At 42.7% G+C, this 19,263-nt stretch overlaps 1 protein-coding gene across 3 annotated transcripts in view; it reads left to right on the top strand.

Annotated features, from left to right (window-relative positions):
• The window catches only part of LOC109432921 (uncharacterized), a 527,049-nt gene that overhangs the window by 351,483 nt on the left and 156,303 nt on the right, over nucleotides 1–19,263 (top strand). For all 3 annotated transcript variants that reach the window (XM_062845149.1, XM_062845151.1, XM_062845150.1), the window contains one exon: nucleotides 904–2,186. In XM_062845149.1, the coding sequence (XP_062701133.1) occupies nucleotides 905–2,186 (1,282 nt within the window). In that variant the 5' untranslated portion in view covers nucleotide 904. The remainder of the gene's footprint in view (nucleotides 1–903; nucleotides 2,187–19,263) is intronic.

The raw sequence follows: 19,263 nt of genomic DNA, 5'->3' as shown, positions 1-19,263 counted from the left end.
TGAAAGGAATCCGAGTATGTAAAAATAGTTGAGGGTTTACAGTTGGAATTTTAGGTGACATTTCATACAGAATATTCAGAAACATTTCAATATAAAATTGAGATAAATTTTTGGATAAATCGCTGAAAAATTATAGTTTTTTTTTAATTCTAAAAAAGTTCTAAGGCGGTAGTTTTGGAGAAACTCTAACGGAATTATCGGAGGAAGTCTCATAAAGTTTCCAAAGAAATTGTTAGATATCTAGAGAATTTCTGAAAAATACAAGAAAAAAATCTTATAATCTATGAAAATAAGCACTCCCAGATTTCCATCAGTTTTCGATAATATGTTACATACACGAATTTACTCAGGGGCCCTCCGGATTGAATTGTTTTAAAAGTGTATTGTATGATACTGAAGAAATAACATAACAACAAGGAAGTTGTTTGTTCCTTGCCAAAGAAGTTTATTTCTTTTGTGCATTGAAAGTCTGATTATTTTTTTTTTTGCATGTATTGAATCGCCTTATTATTTTCCGAAGAATGAACCCAATTACATTACACCAATTTCCCATACAAACTATCATTGGTAGGCGTTGCGGGACATATAGCTTGACTTCGCAATTAATTATCTTCTCACACGTCAAAAAACTTTGGTCTTCAACCTACACGCAATCGGACCTACGCAGAACTCCTCCTGAGCGAAGCCAATCTTTTCAATTAGCACCCACCATCTGAAAAGATAAATGATCCACTTTCCTTCTCACATCCCATCATCACGTTATCAAAATATGTCATCTTCTTGTAAGCCATAACCAGCGCAGACTATGACAAATGTGATGACACTGATGATGCTGACTAATTAATGACTTTCGCCATAGTTTTCGCTAATTGTCTCCTCTTCAACGTCTGTTTCCCATTCCAGAATGTATCACACGTCGTCTACCGCGTCGCTGCCGTCGTCATCCGGAACACATGCTGCCACATTGCCAAGGCCCTCCTCCAGTGGTCATCGCCACCAACAACACCATCAGTATCATCTGCCACCCTATCCCCATCAACAGCAGCAGCAACAACAACAACAACAGCACTTCTATGCCGGACCGGGGACAGTCTCGTCGTCGTCCAGTACGGCGCTACGGGTCACCCTACCGCACTCATCGTCATCGAGCTCATTATCGAACCTTGTGGGAGTCGAGGCCGGCGAAGGTCCGCACCACGCCAGACTGAAGAAGAGCCACAATCAAAATCAGCAACAGCAAATTTTTCAAGAACCGTATCACCATCATCAGCAACAACAACAACAGCAACAGCAACCGAGGCCAGTTGTCTACCAGAGTGGGCAACCGAGTCAGCAACAACCGCTAAAGGCTGGGCCGAGACCCACTTACGGTGCCTATACGAATAACACTTTACCGCGGGGGCCTTATCTTCAGTATAAGTATAACAATATTAGCAGTATTCCAGCGGACGCCGGGCCGCCTCCAGCACCGCAACCACCGCCGCAGCAGCCGCCGAGCACTGACAATAATAGCGACGCCCGGTTCGACCTTCAGTCCAAGCAGATCGAGGCCCTGCGCTCGGAATTCCTAGAACTGGCTGCCACCCAGGCCGCCGGAGGTCGAACGACGACCCAGCGGAAACAGCAACCGGCCGGCGAGGACCGGGACTCGCTCCGGAGCACCAGGTCCGGTACTTCGACCGCTTCCTCCACGGCCACGGCCGCCACGGCCATCGTGGGCACCGTCGGGACCTACCAGCACCATTTTGAACAGCAACAACAACAGCAATTCCATCAACAACAACAACAACAACTGCAACAGAATCAACAAGGCTGTGCTAGTAATAGTAGTAGTAATAGTAATAGTAACAATAGTAGTAGTAAACGGCACCACTACCAGCAGCAGCAGAACGTCAACTACCACTACCAACATCGGGCGCAACCATCCAGGCCGGCGTCGTCGGCTGGCATGGTTGGTGGAGACGGAAGTGGAACGCTGAATCGCGGAGGTGACGGAAGCGGACGAAGTCGAACCGGTCCGACGACGGTGGCGCCATCGGCACCAGCGCCGGCTCCAGCGGCCACCGGGTACTGTCTCAGCTATGTCACTCTGGCCGATGTGGTGACCCTCAAACGGGTCAGTCAACCGGAGGGATGGGCACTGCTGTGCCAGTCGGTGCAAGCGCTGCAGGATCTGTTCCTGTCGGGTGAGTAACCTGCTTTCTACTGAATGCTGAATTTGAAGATGACATGGTCGGCGTTAAGTCAGAGAGGACCAAGTAACAAAATTGACGAAAATTAGATTTTTAGGGCATTTGATTAAGAATTACTTAAGCTACTTGGAACATTCACTCAATTTTCTTAATATTACATTTAACGAGAGTTATATCACAATTTTCTTTTGATTGAACTGCAAAAATCAATAATAGTGTGCAGTCAGAGTGGACCATATGCGTGATGTCAAGAGAGCAGAAAAAATATGTATTGGTTAAAATCCAATAAATAAAATAGTTTATCATCCAAATGAGATACGTTTCCAAATCGTATGACTCCCTAACGCATTTTCTGATGATTATAGATCAAGAAAGCACATGAAATCCTATTTTATTGTGCTCAAAATCGTATTTTATAGATCATCGTGTTGAAGCATATTGTGGCATTTCGCGTGCAGACAGAGTGGACCATGTGTCTCTAAGAAAAATAGTTGAAATTACCTTATTCTTCGTAATCCTTTCCAAATCAAATATGTTTGCTTAGTAGCTGTTGAGCATCAGATTAAAATGTACCAACACCCGTTTCATGAGGAAATTGATTTCACCGATTATTTCAGAATTGTGAACTTGGTTAACTCTGTCTGAACGAATTTTTGAAAAATGCGAGTCCTCTGAATATATTATTATGAACTGTGTAATTACAATATTTCAAAAACGTACCGAACTGTAAAAATACATTCAAAAAGTTGTAAGCTATTAAATGTTCAAGTTAAGAATTCTTAAATAGCTCAATAATTGACTACCCTTCATGTGATACTGAACTGTTGTACTTGGTCCACTTTGACTGAACATAAAAATTGAAAATGGTAATCAACAGTGAAATAACAGAAATATCGAACTTCAAACTTCCTGTTCACATTAAACACTTTTCCTATTAACTGTTGTCCTACTTGTGCATTATTTTTTCATCATATATGTAAAAACATGAGTGTGAACTGTAATTGGTGGAAGATTTTCCAAAAACCGTTCAGTCACAGTGGACTAATTACAATCAACTACTTAGCAATTTCTCGGTTTCATGTTTTATTTCACGTTTTTTCGCGATCATTACAAAGCGATGCAGTGATGAATAGTTGTTAAGATTTATGGCAAAAATTCAAGAACATTTGTTGAAAAACTTAAAACTTATAGAGTTGCAAACTTTAAAGTCGTTTTTCTAAAAATTAAGTAAAAAACACATGGTCCTCTCTGACTTAACGCCGACCACATGAGTGACTGATTGGGGTTATGTTGGTATCTATCGAAGCCGGACTTGGACTTGAAATAGAAGTTCAATGATGACAAAACAAAGAATGATCAAATTCCAATTCAAACTGTGTTGCAAAAGAAACTCTGGAGATTCCTTGACACGAGTCTTAGAGCGCCTCTGGCAGACTAACTGGATATTTTTGGCAGAAAATCGGGTAGAACTTTGGGAGATTTCATAGCAGAAATTGGGGGGATTCCCCTGTAGGAATTCAAAAGATTTACAAGATTTAAAAAGATTTCCAGACAGGAATCCTGGAGATTCCCTGACCGAAATCCTGGGGATTCCCTGACAGAAATCCTGGGGATTCCCTGACAGAAATCCTGGGGATTCCCTGACAGAAATCCTGGGGATTCCCTGACAGGAATCCTGAGGATTTCCTGACAGGAATCCTGAGGATTTTCTGACAGGAATCCTGAGGATTTCCTGACAGGAATCCTGAGGATTTCCTGACAGGAATCCTGAGGATTTCCTGACAGGAATCCTGAGGATTTCCTGACAGGAATCCTGAGGATTTCCTGACAGGAATCCTGAGGATTTCCTGACAGGAATCCTGAGGATTTCCTGACAGGAATCCTGAGGATTTCCTGACAGGAATCCTGAGGATTTCCTGACAGGAATCCTGAGGATTTCCTGACAGGAATCCTGAGGATTTCCTGACAGGAATCCTGAGGATTTCCTGACAGGAATCCTGAGGATTTCCTGACAGGAATCCTGAGGATTTCCTGACAGGAATCCTGAGGATTTCCTGACAGGAATCCTGAGGATTTCCTGACAGGAATCCTGAGGATTTCCTGACAGGAATCCTGAGGATTTCCTGACAGGAATCCTGAGGATTTCCTGACAGGAATCCTGAGGATTTCCTGACAGGAATCCTGAGGATTTCCTGACAGGAATCCTGAGGATTTCCTGACAGGAATCCTGAGGATTTCCTGACAGGAATCCTGAGGATTTCCTGACAGGAATCCTGAGGATTTCCTGACAGGAATCCTGAGGATTTCCTGACAGAAATCCTGAGGATTTCCTGACAGGAATCCTGAGGATTTCCTGACAAGAATCCTGTGGATTCCCTGACAGGAATCCTGGGGATTCCCTGACAGGAATCCTGAGAATTTCCTGACAGGAAGCCTGGGGATTCCCTGACAGGAATCCTGGGGATTCCCTGACAGGAATCCTGGGGATTCCCTGACAGGAATCCTGAGGATTTCCTGACAGGAATCCTGAGGATTTCCTGACAGGAATCCTGAGGATTTCTTGACAGGAATCCTGAGAATTTCCTGACAGGAAGCCAGGGGATTCCCTGACAGGAGTCCTTTGGATTCCCTGACAGGAATCCTGGGAATTCCCTGACAGGAATCCTGGGGATTCCCTGACAGGAATCCTGGGGATTCCCTGACAGGAATCCTGGGGATTCCCTGACAGGAATCCTGGGGATTCCCTGACAGGAATCCTGGGGATTCCCTGACAGGAATCCTGGGGATTCCCTGACAGGAATCCTGGGGATTCCCTGACAGGAATCCTGGGGATTCCCTGACAGGAATCCTGGGGATTCCCTGACAGGAATCCTGGGGATTCCCTGACAGGAATCCTGGGGATTCCCTGACAGGAATCCTGGGGATTCCCTGACAGGAATCCTGGGGATTCCCTGACAGGAATCCTGGGGATTCCCTGACAGGAATCCTGGGGATTCCCTGACAGGAATCCGGGAGATTCCTTAACAAGAGTAAGGAAGATTCCCTAGCAGATGTCAATTACGATTTTATTAGATACTTAAATTGATTTACTGCTCATAAATCAACAAACCATAAGTAAGATCTTCCTTTGCTATCCAAATGAAACACAAAAACTTGTGCCAACTACATCATACCACCGGAAACATTCCGTCTAGAGGGAAAAGCACCAAACTTATAACCATACAATTTGAACTTCCTGTGCCATCCATCGCATCGGCGCCCGATGCTGCTGACGGTAATTTATGCTGCTTACGGGCTAAAATTTCCGCTTCCTCTTTCCGGAAATGCACGCACACATTTACATGGTTGCTCCCCAGTCAGTGGTGAGTTTTCACCCGGAATGCAACTAAATTCTAGTTCATCGTGCCTGCCTGGGTTCCACTGCCTTAAGCCTAAAACGGTTCTCTTGGTAAATTCCTCAACCGTCGTCAGCGTAGCACAAACTGCAACGAACGAGATGTTTTCGAAATTACTTTCCCTCACTCCAAAACGCTTTTCTCCTAGTTTGGTGACAAACTTCCTAACTGGTAGGAAACTCCTTGTGCAGCGAACGAGTGTCCAATAATTTTCTCCTTCGAAACAGTTGGAATTTTCAATTTCTTCATATAATCAGAGCCCAGCGTCCAGCGTCCAAGAACCCGACTGGATGAGAAGAGACCGAGGATACGAAAGGATGATACTTCACCGGAATTTCCTCTCTACCCATGTTGGGACAAATCACTGTCCGAGTGAAATTTATTGCATCCCGAGATTAGGGTTCTTATTATGTCCATCCATCTTGGGGTGGTTTGGTCTCCTTTGCTGCGCTGCGATGCGCTGTCGACGCTGCTATAGCTTCTTGTGAAGCAATGGAGGAATGGCGGAAAAGGGAAACTTGCTCCATAGGATTTGAAGTAATTAAAAACACCCTGTGTCCCTCGAAGTAGTCCAAGAGATTTTAACTGCAAATGCTGACTATTGCTTCGATAGCATAGCAGTGTGCTGCAAGAGAACTACCGACTTTTAAAAAATATTCAAGATAAATACGGAAATCTTCTCAAGAGAATTTCAGGAGGAATTCTAGCAGAATTCCAGGAGGAATTCTAGCAGAACTTCAGGAGAAATTCTAGCAGAATTCCAGGAGGAATTCAAGCAGAATTCCAGGAGGAATTCTAGCAAAATTCCAGAAGGAATTCAAGCAGAATTCCAGGAGGAATTCTAGCAGAATTCCAGAAGGAATTCTGGCAGAATTATAGGAGGAATTCTAGCAGAACTCTAGGAGGAATTCCAGCACAATTCCAGGAGGAATTCTAGCAGAATTCCTGGAGGAATTCTAGCAGAATTCTAGCAGAATTCCAGGAGAAATTCTAGCAGAATTCCAGGAGGAATTCTAGCTGAATTCCTGGAGAAATTCTAGCAGAATTCCAGGAGGAATTCTAGCAGAATTTCAGGAGGAATTCTAGCAGAATTCCAGGAAGAATTCTAGCAGAATTCCAGGAGGAATTCTAGCAGAATTCCAGGAGGAATTCTAGCAGAATTCCAGGAGGAATTCTAGCAGAATTCCAGGAGGAATTCTAGCAGAATTCCAGGAGGAATTCTAGCAGAATTCCAGGAGGAATTCTAGCAGAATTCCAGGAGGAATTCTAGCAGAATTCCAGGAGGAATTCTAGCAGAATTCCAGGAGGAATTCTAGCAGAATTCCAGGAGGAATTCTAGCAGAATTCCAGGAGGAATTCTAGCAGAATTCCTGGAGGAATTCTAGCAGAATTCCAGGAGGAATTCTAGCAAAATTCCAGAAGGAATTCAAGCAGAATTCCAGGAGGAATTCTAGCAGAATTCCAGAAGGAATTCTGGCAGAATTATAGGAGGAATTCTAGCAGAACTCTAGGAGGAATTCCAGGAGGAATTCTAGCAGAATTCCTGGAGGAATTCTAGCAGAATTCTAGCAGAATTCCAGGAGGAATTCTAGCAGAATTCCAGGAGGAATTCTAGCTGAATTCCTGGAGAAATTCTAGCAGAATTCCAGGAGGAATTCTAGCAGAATTTCAGGAGGAATTCTAGCAGAATTCCAGGAAGAATTCTAGCAGAATTCCAGGAGGAATTCTAGCAGAATTCCAGGAGGAATTCTAGCAGAATTCCAGGAGGAATTCTAGCAGAATTTCAGGAGGAATTCTAGCAGAATTCAAGGAAGAATTCTAGCAGAATTCCAGGAGGAATTCTAGCAGAATTCCAGGAGGAATTCTAGCAGAATTCCAGGAGGAATTCTAGCAGAATTCCAGGAGGAATTCTAGCAGAATTCCAGGAGGAATTCTAGCAGAATTCCAGGAGGAATTCTAGCAGAATTCCAGGAGGAATTCTAGCAGAATTCCAGGAGGAATTCTAGCAGAATTCCAGGAGGAATTCTAGCAGAATTCCAGGAGGAATTCTAGCAGAATTCCAGGAGGAATTCTAGCAGAATTCCAGGAGGAATTCTGGCAGAATTCCAGGAGGAATTCTAGCAGAATTCCAGGAGGAATTCTAGCAGAATTCCAGGAGGAATTCTAGCAGAATTCCAGGAGGAATTCTAGCAGAATTCCTGGAGGAATTCTAGCAGAATTCCAGGAGGAATTCTAGCAGAATTCCAGGAGGAATTCTAGCAGAATTCCAGGAGGAATTCTAGTAGAATTCCAGGAGGAATTCTAGCAGAATTCCAGGAGGAATTCTAGCAGAATTCCAGGAGGAATTCTAGCAGAATTCCAGGAGGAATTCTAGCAGAATTCCAGGAGGAATTCTAGCAGAATTCCAGGAGGAATTCTAGCAGAATTCCTGGAGGAATTCTAGCAGAATTCCAGGAGGAATTCTAGCAGAATTCCAGGAGGAATTCTAGCAGAATTCCAGGAGGAATTCTAGCAGAATTCCAGGAGGAATTCTAGCAGAATTCCAGGAGGAATTCTAGCAGAATTCCTGGAGGAATTCTAGTAGAATTCCTGGAGGAATTCTATCAGAATTCCTGGAGGAATTCTATCAGAATTCCTGGAGGAATTCTAGCAGAATTCCTGGAGGAATTCTAGCAGAATTCCTGGAGGAATTCTAGCAGAATTCCAGGAGGAATTCTAGCAGAATTCCAGGAGGAATTCTAGCAGAATTCCAGGAGGAATTCTAGCAGAATTCCAGGATGAATTCTAGCAGAATTCCAGGAGGAATTCTAGCAGAATTCCAGGAGGAATTCTAGCAGAATTCCAGGAGGAATTCTAGCAGAATTCCAGGAGGAATTCTAGCAGAATTCCAGGAGGAATTCTAGCAGAATTCCAGGATGAATTCTAGCAGAATTCCAGGAGGAATACTAGCAGAATTCCTCCTGGAATTCTAACAGAATTCCAGGAGGAATTCTAGCAGAATTCCTGGAGGAATTCTAGCAGAATTCCAGGAGGAATTCTAGCAGAATTCCAGGAGGAATTCTAGCAGAATTCCAGGAGGAATTCTAGCAGAATTCCAGGAGGAATTCTAGCAGAATTCCAGGAGGAATTCTAGCAGAATTCCAGGAGGAATTCTAGCAGAATTCCAGGAGGAATTCTAGCAGAATTCCAGGAGGAATTCTAGCAGAATTCCAGGAGGAATTCTAGCAGAATTCCAGGAGGAATTCTAGCAGAATTCCAGGAGGAATTCTAGCAGAATTCCAGGAGGAATTCTAGCAGAATTCCAGGAGGAATTCTAGCAGAATTCCAGGAGAAATTCTAGCAGAATTCCAGGAGGAATTCTAGCAGAATTCCAGGAGGAATTCTAGCAGAATTCCAGGAGGAATTCTAGCAGAATTCCAGGAGGAATTCTAGCAGAATTCCAGGAGGAATTCTAGCAGAATTCCAGGAGGAATTCTAGCAGAATTCCAGGAGGAATTCTAGCAGAATTCCAGGAGGAATTCTAGCAGAATTCCAGGAGGAATTCTAGCAGAATTCCAGGAGGAATTCTAGCAGAATTCCAGGAGGAATTCTAGCAGAATTCCAGGAGGAATTCTAGCAGAATTCCAGGAGGAATTCTAGCAGAATTCCAGGAGGAATTCTAGCAGAATTCCAGGAGGAATTCTAGCAGAATTCCAGGAGGAATTCTAGCAGAATTCCAGGAGGAATTCTAGCAGAATTCCAGGAGGAATTCTAGCAGAATTCCAGGAGGAATTCTAGCAGAATTCCAGGAGGAATTCTAGCAGAATTCCAGGAGGAATTCTAGCAGAAATCCAGGAGGAATTCTAGCAGAATTCCAGGAGGAATTCTAGCAGAATTCAGGAGGAATTCTAGCAGAATTCCAGGAGGAATTCTAGCAGAATTCCAGGAGGAATTCTAGCAGAATTCCAGGAGGAATTCTAGCAGAATTCCAGGAGGAATTCTAGCAGAATTCCAGGAGGAATTCTAGCAGAATTCCAGGAGGAATTCTAGCAGAATTCCAGGAGGAATTCTAGCAGAATTCCAGGAGGAATTCTAGCAGAATTCCAGGATGAATTCTAGCAGAATTCCAGGAGGAATACTAGCAGAATTCCTCCTGGAATTCTAACAGAATTCCAGGAGGAATTCTAGCAGAATTCCTGGAGGAATTCTAGCAGAATTCCAGGAGGAATTCTAGCAGAATTCCAGGAGGAATTCTAGCAGAATTCCAGGAGGAATTCTAGCAGAATTCCAGGAGGAATTCTAGCAGAATTCCAGGAGGAATTCTAGCAGAATTCCAGGAGGAATTCTAGCAGAATTCCAGGAGGAATTCTAGCAGAATTCCAGGAGGAATTCTAGCAGAATTCCAGGAGGAATTCTAGCAGAATTCCAGGAGGAATTCTAGCAGAATTCCAGGAGGAATTCTAGCAGAATTCCAGGAGGAATTCTAGCAGAATTCCAGGAGGAATTCTAGCAGAATTCCAGGAGGAATTCTAGCAGAATTCCAGGAGAAATTCTAGCAGAATTCCAAGAGGAATTGTAGCAGAATTCCAGGAGGAATTCTAGCAGAATTCCAGGAGGAATTCTAGCAGAATTCCAGGAGGAATTCTAGCAGAATTCCAGGAGGAATTCTAGCAGAATTCCAGGAGGAATTCTAGCAGAATTCCAGGAGGAATTCTATCAGAATTCCAGGAGGAATTCTAGCAGAATTCCAGGAGGAATTCTGCTAGAATTCCAGGAGGAATTCTAGCAGAATTCCAGGAGGAATTCTAGCAGAATTCCAGGAGGAATTCTAGCAGAATTCCAGGAGGAATTCTAGCAGAATTCCAGGAGGAATTCTAGCAGAATTCCAGGAGGAATTCTAGCAGAATTCCAGGAGGAATTCTAGCAGAATTCCAGGAGGAATTCTAGCAGAATTCCAGGAGGAATTCTAGCAGAATTCCAGGAGGAATTCTAGCAGAATTCCAGGAGGAATTCTAGCAGAATTCCAGGAGGAATTCTAGCAGAATTCCAGGAGGAATTCTAGCAGAAATCCAGGAGGAATTCTAGCAGAATTCCAGGAGGAATTCTAGCAGAATTCCAGGAGGAATTCTAGCAGAATTCCAGGAGGAATTCTAGCAGAATTCCAGGAGGAATTCTAGCAGAATTCCAGGAGGAATTCTAGCAGAATTCCAGGAGGAATTCTAGCAGAATTCCAGGAGGAATTCTAGCAGAATTCCAGGAGGAATTCTAGCAGAATTCCAGGAGGAATTCTAGCAGAATTCCAGGAGGAATTCTAGCAGAATTCCAGGAGGAATTCTAGCAGAATTCCAGGAGGAATTCTAGCAGAATTCCAGGAGGAATTCTAGCAGAATTCCAGGAGGAATTCTAGCAGAATTCCAGGAGGAATTCTAGCAGAATTCCAGGAGGAATTCTAGCAGAATTCCAGGAGGAATTCTAGCAGAATTCAAGGAGGAATTCTAGCAGAATTCCAGGAGGAATTCTAGAAGAATTCCAGGAGGAATTCTAGCAGAATTCCAGGAGGAATTCTAGCAGAATTCCAGGAGGAATTCTAGCAGAATTCCAGGAGGAATTCTAGCAGAATTCCAGGAGGAATTCTAGCAGAATTCCAGGAGGAATTCTAGCAGAATTCCAGGAGGAATTCTAGCAGAATTCCAGGAGGAATTCTAGCAGAATTCCAGGAGGAATTCTAGCAGAATTCCAGGAGGAATTCTAGCAGAATTCCAGGAGGAATTCTAGCAGAATTCCAGGAGGAATTCTAGCAGAATTCCAGGAGGAATTCTAGCAGAATTCCTGGAGGAATTCTAGCAGAATTCCAGGAGGAATTCTAGCAGAATTCCAGGAGGAATTCTAGCAGAATTCCAGGAGGAATTCTAGCAGAATTCCAGGAGGAATTCTAGCAGAATTCCAGGAGGAATTCTAGCAGAATTCCAGGAGGAATTCTAGCAGAATTCCAGGAGGAATTCTAGCAGAATTCCAGGAGGAATTCTAGCAGAATTCCAGGAGGAATTCTAGCAGAATTCCAGGAGGAATTCTAGCAGAATTCCAGGAGGAATTCTTGCAGAATTCCAGGAGGAATTCTAGCAGAATTTCAGGAGGAATTCTAGCAGAATTCCAGGAGGAATTCTAGCAGAATTCCAGGAGGAATTCTAGCAGAATTCCAGGAGGAATTCTAGCAGAATTCCAGGAGGAATTCTAGCAGAATTCCAGGAGGAATTCTAGCAGAATTCCAGGATGAATTCTAGCAGAATTCCAGGAGGAATTCTAGCAGAATTCCAGGAGGAATTCTAGCAGAATTCCAGGAGGAATTCTAGCAGAATTCCAGGAAGAATTCTAGCAGAATTCCTGGATGAATTCTAGCAGAATTCCTGGATGAATTCTAGCAGAATTTCTGGATGAATTCTAGCAGAATTCCTGGATGAATTCTAGCAGAATTCATGGAGGAATTCTAGCAGAATTTCAGGAGGAATTCTAGCAGAATTCTAGAAGGAATTCTAGCAGAATTCTAGCAGAATTCCTGGAGGAATTCTAGCAGAATTCCAGGAGGAATTCTAGCAGAATTTCAGGAGGAATTCTAGCAGAATTCCAGGAGGAATTCTAGCAGAATTCCAGGAGGAATTCTAGCAGAATTCCAGGAGGAATTCTAGCAGAATTCCAGGAGGAATTCTAGCAGAATTCCAGGAGGAATTCTAGCAGAATTCCAGGAGGAATTCTAGCAGAATTCGAGGAGGAATTCTAGCAGAATTCCAGGAGGAATTCTAGCAGAATTCCAGGAGGAATTCTAGCAGAATTCCAGGAGGAATTCTAGCAGAATTCCAGGAGGAATTCTAGCAGAATTCCAGGAGGAATTCTAGCAGAATTCCAGGAGGAATTCTAGCAGAATTCCAGGAGGAATTCTAGCAGAATTCCAGGAGGAATTCTAGCAGAATTCCAGGAGGAATTCTAGCAGAATTCCAGGAGGAATTCTAGCAGAATTCCAGGAGGAATTCTAGCAGAATTCCAGGAGGAATTCTAGCAGAATTCCAGGAGGAATTCTAGCAGAATTCCAGGAGGAATTCTAGCAGAATTCCAGGAGGAATTCTAGCAGAATTCCAGGAGGAATTCTAGCAGAATTCCTGGAGGAATTCTAGCAGAATTCCTGGAGGAATTCTAGCAGAATTCCAGGAGGAATTCTAGCAGAATTCCAGGAGGAATTCTAGCAGAATTCCAGGAGGAATTCTAGCAGAATTCCAGGAGGAATTCTAGCAGAATTCCAGGAGGAATTCTAGCAGAATTCCAGGAGGAATTCTAGCAGAATTCCAGGAGGAATTCTAGCAGAATTCCAGGAGGAATTCTAGCAGAATTCCAGGAGGAATTCTAGCAGAACTCCAGGAGGAATTCTTGCAGAATTCCAGGAGGAATTCTAGCAGAATTTCAGGAGGAATTCTAGCAGAATTCCAGGAGGAATTCTAGCAGAATTCCAGGAGGAATTCTAGCAGAATTCCAGGAGGAATTCTAGCAGAATTCCAGGAGGAATTCTAGCAGAATTCCAGGAGGAATTCTAGCAGAATTCCAGGAGGAATTCTAGCAGAATTCCAGGAGGAATTCTAGCAGAATTCCAGGAGGAATTCTAGCAGAATTCCAGGAGGAATTCTTGCAGAATTCCAGGAGGAATTCTAGCAGAATTCCAGGAGGAATTCTAGCAGAATTCCAGGAGGAATTCTAGCAGAATTCCAGGAGGAATTCTAGCAGAATTCCAGGAGGAATTCTAGCAGAATTCCAGGAGGAATTCTAGCAGAATTCCAGGAGGAATTCTAGCAGAATTCCAGGAGGAATTCTAGCAGAATTCCAGGAGGAATTCTAGCAGAATTCCAGGAGGAATTCTAGCAGAATTCCAGGAGGAATTCTAGCAGAATTCCAGGAGGAATTCTAGCAGAATTCCAGGAGGAATTCTAGCAGAATTCCAGGAGGAATTCTAGCAGAATTCCAGGAGGAATTCTAGCAGAATTCCAGGAGGAATTCTAGCAGAATTCCAGGAGGAATTCTAGCAGAATTCCAGGAAGAATTCTAGCAGAATTCCTGGATGAATTCTAGCAGAATTCCAGGATGAATTCTAGCAGAATTCCTGGATGAATTCTAGCAGAATTCCTGGATGAATTCTAGCAGAATTCATGGAGGAATTCTAGCAGAATTTCAGGAGGAATTCTAGCAGAATTCTAGAAGGAATTCTAGCAGAATTCTAGCAGAATTCCAGAAAGAATTCTAGCAGAATTCCTGGAGGAATTCTAGCAGAATTCCAGGAGGAATTCTAGCAGAATTTCAGGAGGAATTCTAGCAGAATTCCAGGAGGAATTCTAGCAGAATTCCAGGAGGAGTTCTAGCAGAATTCCAGGAAGAATTCTAGCAGAATTCCAGGAGGAATTCTAGCAGAATTCCAGGAGGAATTCTAGCAGAATTCCAGGAAGAATTCTAGCAGAATTCCAGGAGGAATTCTAGCAGAATTCCAGGAGGAATTCTAGCAGAATTCCAGGAGGAATTCTAGCAGAATTCCAGGAGGAATTCTAGCAGAATTCCAGGTGGCATTCTAGTAGAATTTAACCTAGAATTCCAGCAGAATTCCAGGAGGAGTTCTAGCAGAGCTCCAGGAAAAATTTCAGCACAATTTTAAGAGGTATTCTATCAGAATTTCAAGTAGAATTATAGCAGAATTTCAGGAGGAATTCTTGTAGAATTCAAAGAGGAATTGTTGCCGAATTCAAAGAGAAATTCTTGCAGAGTTTAAAGAGGAATTCTAGCAGATTTTCAGGAGGAATTCTTGCAGTATTCAAAGAGGAACTCTTGCAGAATTCAAAGAGGAATTATTGCAGAATTCCAAGAGGAATTCTAGAGGAACATTCAGCAATCTTTTGCCACTTGTTGTAGCTTGTTACTTTTTCCTCGCAGTAATTCTGATCTTGAAGAAGAAAACTTCACCCCATTAAGCATATTCATCACCCCGAACAGCAGACGACGACAACGTAAACAGTGAGAAAAAAAAGTTCGAAAGTTGCTTCTCCCGGAAATATAACGAGTGACATCGGCTTCTGTTACTGCAGCAACAGCAACAGTCAGTGCATCCTCGCAAAATCCAACACACAAAAGCTGCAACAGTTTTACAATCTCGACACTTTCTCCACCCAGCCCAATCCAGCGCCAGCTAGCGCCTCATTTCCTTCGACGGTTTTTCTGCCATGCTTCAGTTGTTGGCCGTTGGAAAGAAAACTTTTTCTCTCAAAGAATGCACTTTTCCATTGTCATTGTCGTCTTCGTTGTCGCTGTGACTTCTTCTGTATCTACACTTCTGATGCACTGGCATGCAGCAGCAAGGAGTTACTGAGGATGTGACACAATTGTGCCATGTTCCATGAAGCCGTTTGTTCGCTCCCGGGGAATCAACGTGAGGCCATCGCAGAACAAACGCACTCTTGGCGCAAACTGTGCGACGACGAAGAAAACGGTTATTGGATTCGCCCTTTCCGGCTGTGCTGCAAGGATGGTGGTGATGGGGCAGAGGCTGTGTAGAGATTTTTGTAATAGTATGATCACCTCCAGTTGCTGGGAGATAGAAGCTAGTAAGATAGGAAGATAAAAATATAGGTTAAAATAAACGTAGAAAGTTAGGATGATAGAAGATACAAAATTAAAAGATAGGAAGTTAGCAAGTTACGAAGATAGGATGATATGTAGATACGGTTACAGGAAAACATGGAAACAGGGAGATGGTTAGGTAAAGGAATAGGAATATGTGAGAACTGACAGATAGCAAGTTAGGAAGATATGGAGCCAAAAGAACAGGAATGTAGGAAGATAGCAAGATAGGAAGATAAGGAGGTAGGAAAGAGCAAAATAAGAAAATAAGAAGATATTAGGATATTAATACAAGATAGGAAAGTTATAAAGAATGAAAGATAGAAAGATAGTAGAAGACATGAAGAATGACAAATAGAAGGATAGAAGGCAAGGAAGTTATCTTCCTAACTTGAAGGTAGAAAGATATCAAGATGGGAAGATAAGAGAGTAAATGATGTTAGGATGGAAGGAGAGGAAGATATGAAGATAGGTAGATAGATTGATAAGAAGATATGACGATATGAGGACAGGATGATGGGAAGAAAAAGACAGTAAATTGGGATGACAAAAAGGAAAAAATCTGAGAAAGGAAGGTAAGAAGATAGAGATTTTTTACGTGAAAAACGGAATCACCAGAAGATAGAAAGATAGCTAAATAGCAAGATATGAAGATATGCTAAGCATCAGGATCAGAAAGATGGTATGGTTAAAGGAAAGAAATAAACAAATACAGCAATAATGAAAGATAAGAGATAGATGAGTAGTAAGATAAGAAGATATGACATTAGAGGATAGAAGGATGTGCAGAAAGATAGACAGATAAGCAAAGAAATAGGAACATAGGAAGAGATCAAGAAAGCATACCAATCAATGCACCAAGGTTTAGCAGGAAATGAAAATTGACAGAAAGCTAGGAAGATTGGGATGTGTGCTGGATTCCCAATAATTTCTCCAACTTTTGGTGGAGCATTTTCAAGCACTTTTTCAGAAATTTCGTCAGACATACGGTCAGATATTCCCTCAATGATGTCTATAACAATTCCTTCAAGAAGCGCACAGTCAGAACAGTCCCTGGTTTCAGGGACGTTTCAAAAGGCTTCAGAGACGTTTCAGAAAGTTTTGAGGGGAAGGAAGCGTTTCAAGGGGTTTCAAAAATGTTTGGAGGGTTTCAGTGGGATTAACGGATTTTAGGTAAGGTACACCGGGGCAAGTTGAAACGGGTGGGGCAATATGAAACAGGGGTTAACATGATGTTATCCAATGATGGTAAACATCTTGAATGCCATACCACATAGTTTTTGATTCAAACAATCTTTTGGCGAAAGAAAAAAATCCAAATTGTATTGAAATCTATTTCAAAACTTCGTGTTTCATCTCGGAGATGGGCGGACCAGGTGGAGCGTGATCTGGCGAGTGTTGGGCGTGACCGAGGATGGAGAGCTGCAGCTGCAAATCGAGTATTATGGCGGCAAATTGTTGATTCAGTATTATCATGAATTTGATGTGAACTAAATAAATGAAATGAATGAATGAATGAAATGTAAACCCCCGGAGCCTTTCTGAAATTTTCCATGGAAACCCTGAAATTCCCTAACTATTAATCGGAATATGATTTTCTTAATAGTTCTTTATCTGTCGATACCGGTCGCCATTGTTTCAAAGTAAACCAATTTCTATCGACATAACAAATCTCTCAATGTTTTATCGAACTGGAACGCACCTGAAACTTCTTTGTCATAACCTGAAGCTTCTCTGAAGCCCAGTGATTCCTTCCCGAGATACATATGAAACTTCCTGAAATGACCCTGAACCCCTTGAATCCACCAGCAACCCCTTTAAAACCCCGTGGATCCTTCTGGAGCCTAGTATGGCTCTGAAATCCCTCTTTGCAACGCCTCTGAGAAACCCAACTAAAAACCTTCGGGCCATGGCTAAATACGATCACATAATCGATAAAAGCTCAAATCAGAAGTTCAGTTATAGACATCTTCAACCTCTACAGAAGTAATTTTTCAATATGAAAAATTCTTTTGGGATATTTCAGACCACTGCACTGGCGTAGCTCTGGAATTCTACAGATTTAAACTCAAGCAAATTAATCCAAGTTATCTTATCTTCCAAGAAGTGTGAACCTTCAGACCAGCACTTTCGACAATTTCGGTTTTGTAAGGTCTCAAGTGTGCTACAGGGAGTTTCAAGGGGCATTCACAGGCAGTGTGGAGAGATTCAGAATATTTTCAGCGGGTATCAGATTCAGAAACGTTACTGGGGTTCCGGAAGGTATCAAGTGCGTTACGAGGGATCCCCAGGGGGGCTTTAGAAAGCATTTCTGCAAGATTCAGAGGGGTTTTAACGGGATTCAGAGACATTGCAAGGAAAGTTTAGTAGATTCTGGAGGGTCTTATTTACGTTATCGAGGGCCCGAGGGAATTAAACTTCACGTACCCGACCCCCGACAACTCATTTTCAAAATGCTGGCATTTCGTCAATTTCCATCCGATTTTGTGAATTCGCCGTCGATCAATCATAAATTGATGCTTGTTTATTATACTCAAGTGGTCTCGCAATATCTGGAACCATTCCGGGGATATTTCGGGTTGTGCTGGGGTCAGGGGGGGTGCCAAAAAATGGCTAAAAGTGATTATTTAGTGTGTTATTGTGTTTGAAGCTTCGATTTCCAACGATTTTTATGTAGCGAACAATGAAACACAACTGCGATAACTAGATTTGAATAAGTTGACCTATCCGGATCACTGTGACAGGTTCTGCGGGTTCTCATTGGGGACACTTCTGGTTTTCAACCTAAACATACCGAGTGACATTCACGAAACGCGACGCGAGATAAGACACGACACTTATGGTTCTTACAATCGTCAAAATAATTAAAAAATTACCTTAATGCCGACCGGTTTCGGGCTCGATGCAGCCCATCTACGGGACAATGTCCGACTGATTGCGTTGTTCCAAGTGCGACATACCAATCTTCATGATTTCGAATGACTGAAGTCTGTATCAACTAATATGGCCACCCCAGCACATCTGTAGATAGGTTCCACGGGGTTGTCATCGGGGACATTTCTGATTTGCAACCAATTCGTGCCGTGCGACATACCAATCTTCATGATTTCGAAAGAATGGGGCAGAAAAAAATGACTGAAGTGTGTATCAACTGATGTGGCCGCTCCGGAACACCTAGAACAGGTTCTGCAGAGGCCTCTCAAACACAATAACACACAAAATAATCGCTTTTAACCATTTGGCAAAACAGAACCACTCCCTTACCCCAGTACAACCCGAAATATCTCCGGAATAGCTCCGGATGTTGCATGGCCACTCCAGTATAATAAACTAGCACCAATTTATGATCGATTGAGGACGACTTCAAAAAAAATCGGATGAAAGTTGACAAAATGTCAGCTTTTTTAAAATCAGTTGTCGGGGGTCGGGTATGTGAAGGATAAGGGGGTTTTTGGTGGAATTTTCACGAGACTCAGTGCATTTTTAGAGGGTTATAGAGCATTCATGTAACGGATTTTGAAGGGAGCGTTACGGGGATTTTTTCCTGGGACTTCTTTTGAGATAATTCTTAGAACACCTCTCAGGATTACGGGATGAATGACCCATAAAAGGTTAAAATCCCTGGTAATAAACAAACAAACAAACAAACAACCTCTCAGGATTGTTCACAGATTTCCTAACGTGCACTTTTCTTATTGTTTCATCTTGAATTCCTCCCGGAGATCCGGATTCTTCCAAGATTCCAGCAATTCTTTCTGGGATTCTTCCTCAAAAATCTTCCGGATTCCTGAATTCCGACAAACTTTTGCAGAAGTTTTTTAATTGGAATCCTGCAGATGTTTTACTTTTTTCAGAGGTTTTCCCGGCATTACTACCAGAGCCGTGATTTTTTCTGGGATTTCTCCCAGGATTTGTGCCGGGGTCTCCACAGGAGCATCTCTCAGTATTTTTCTCAGATGGTCTCTTAGAAATGGAATGTCTCTTAGAATTCCTCTCGAGATTCTTTATTCGATGATTTTTCGCAGTTCCTTCCGGTGTTCCTTATGGGAATTTAA

Source organism: Aedes albopictus, chromosome 1 (assembly GCF_035046485.1).
Source record: "Aedes albopictus strain Foshan chromosome 1, AalbF5, whole genome shotgun sequence".
NCBI lineage: Eukaryota > Metazoa > Arthropoda > Insecta > Diptera > Culicidae > Aedes > Aedes albopictus.
The sequence above is the reverse complement of the archived record's forward strand: the minus strand, read 5'-3'. Positions and strand labels throughout refer to the sequence as shown.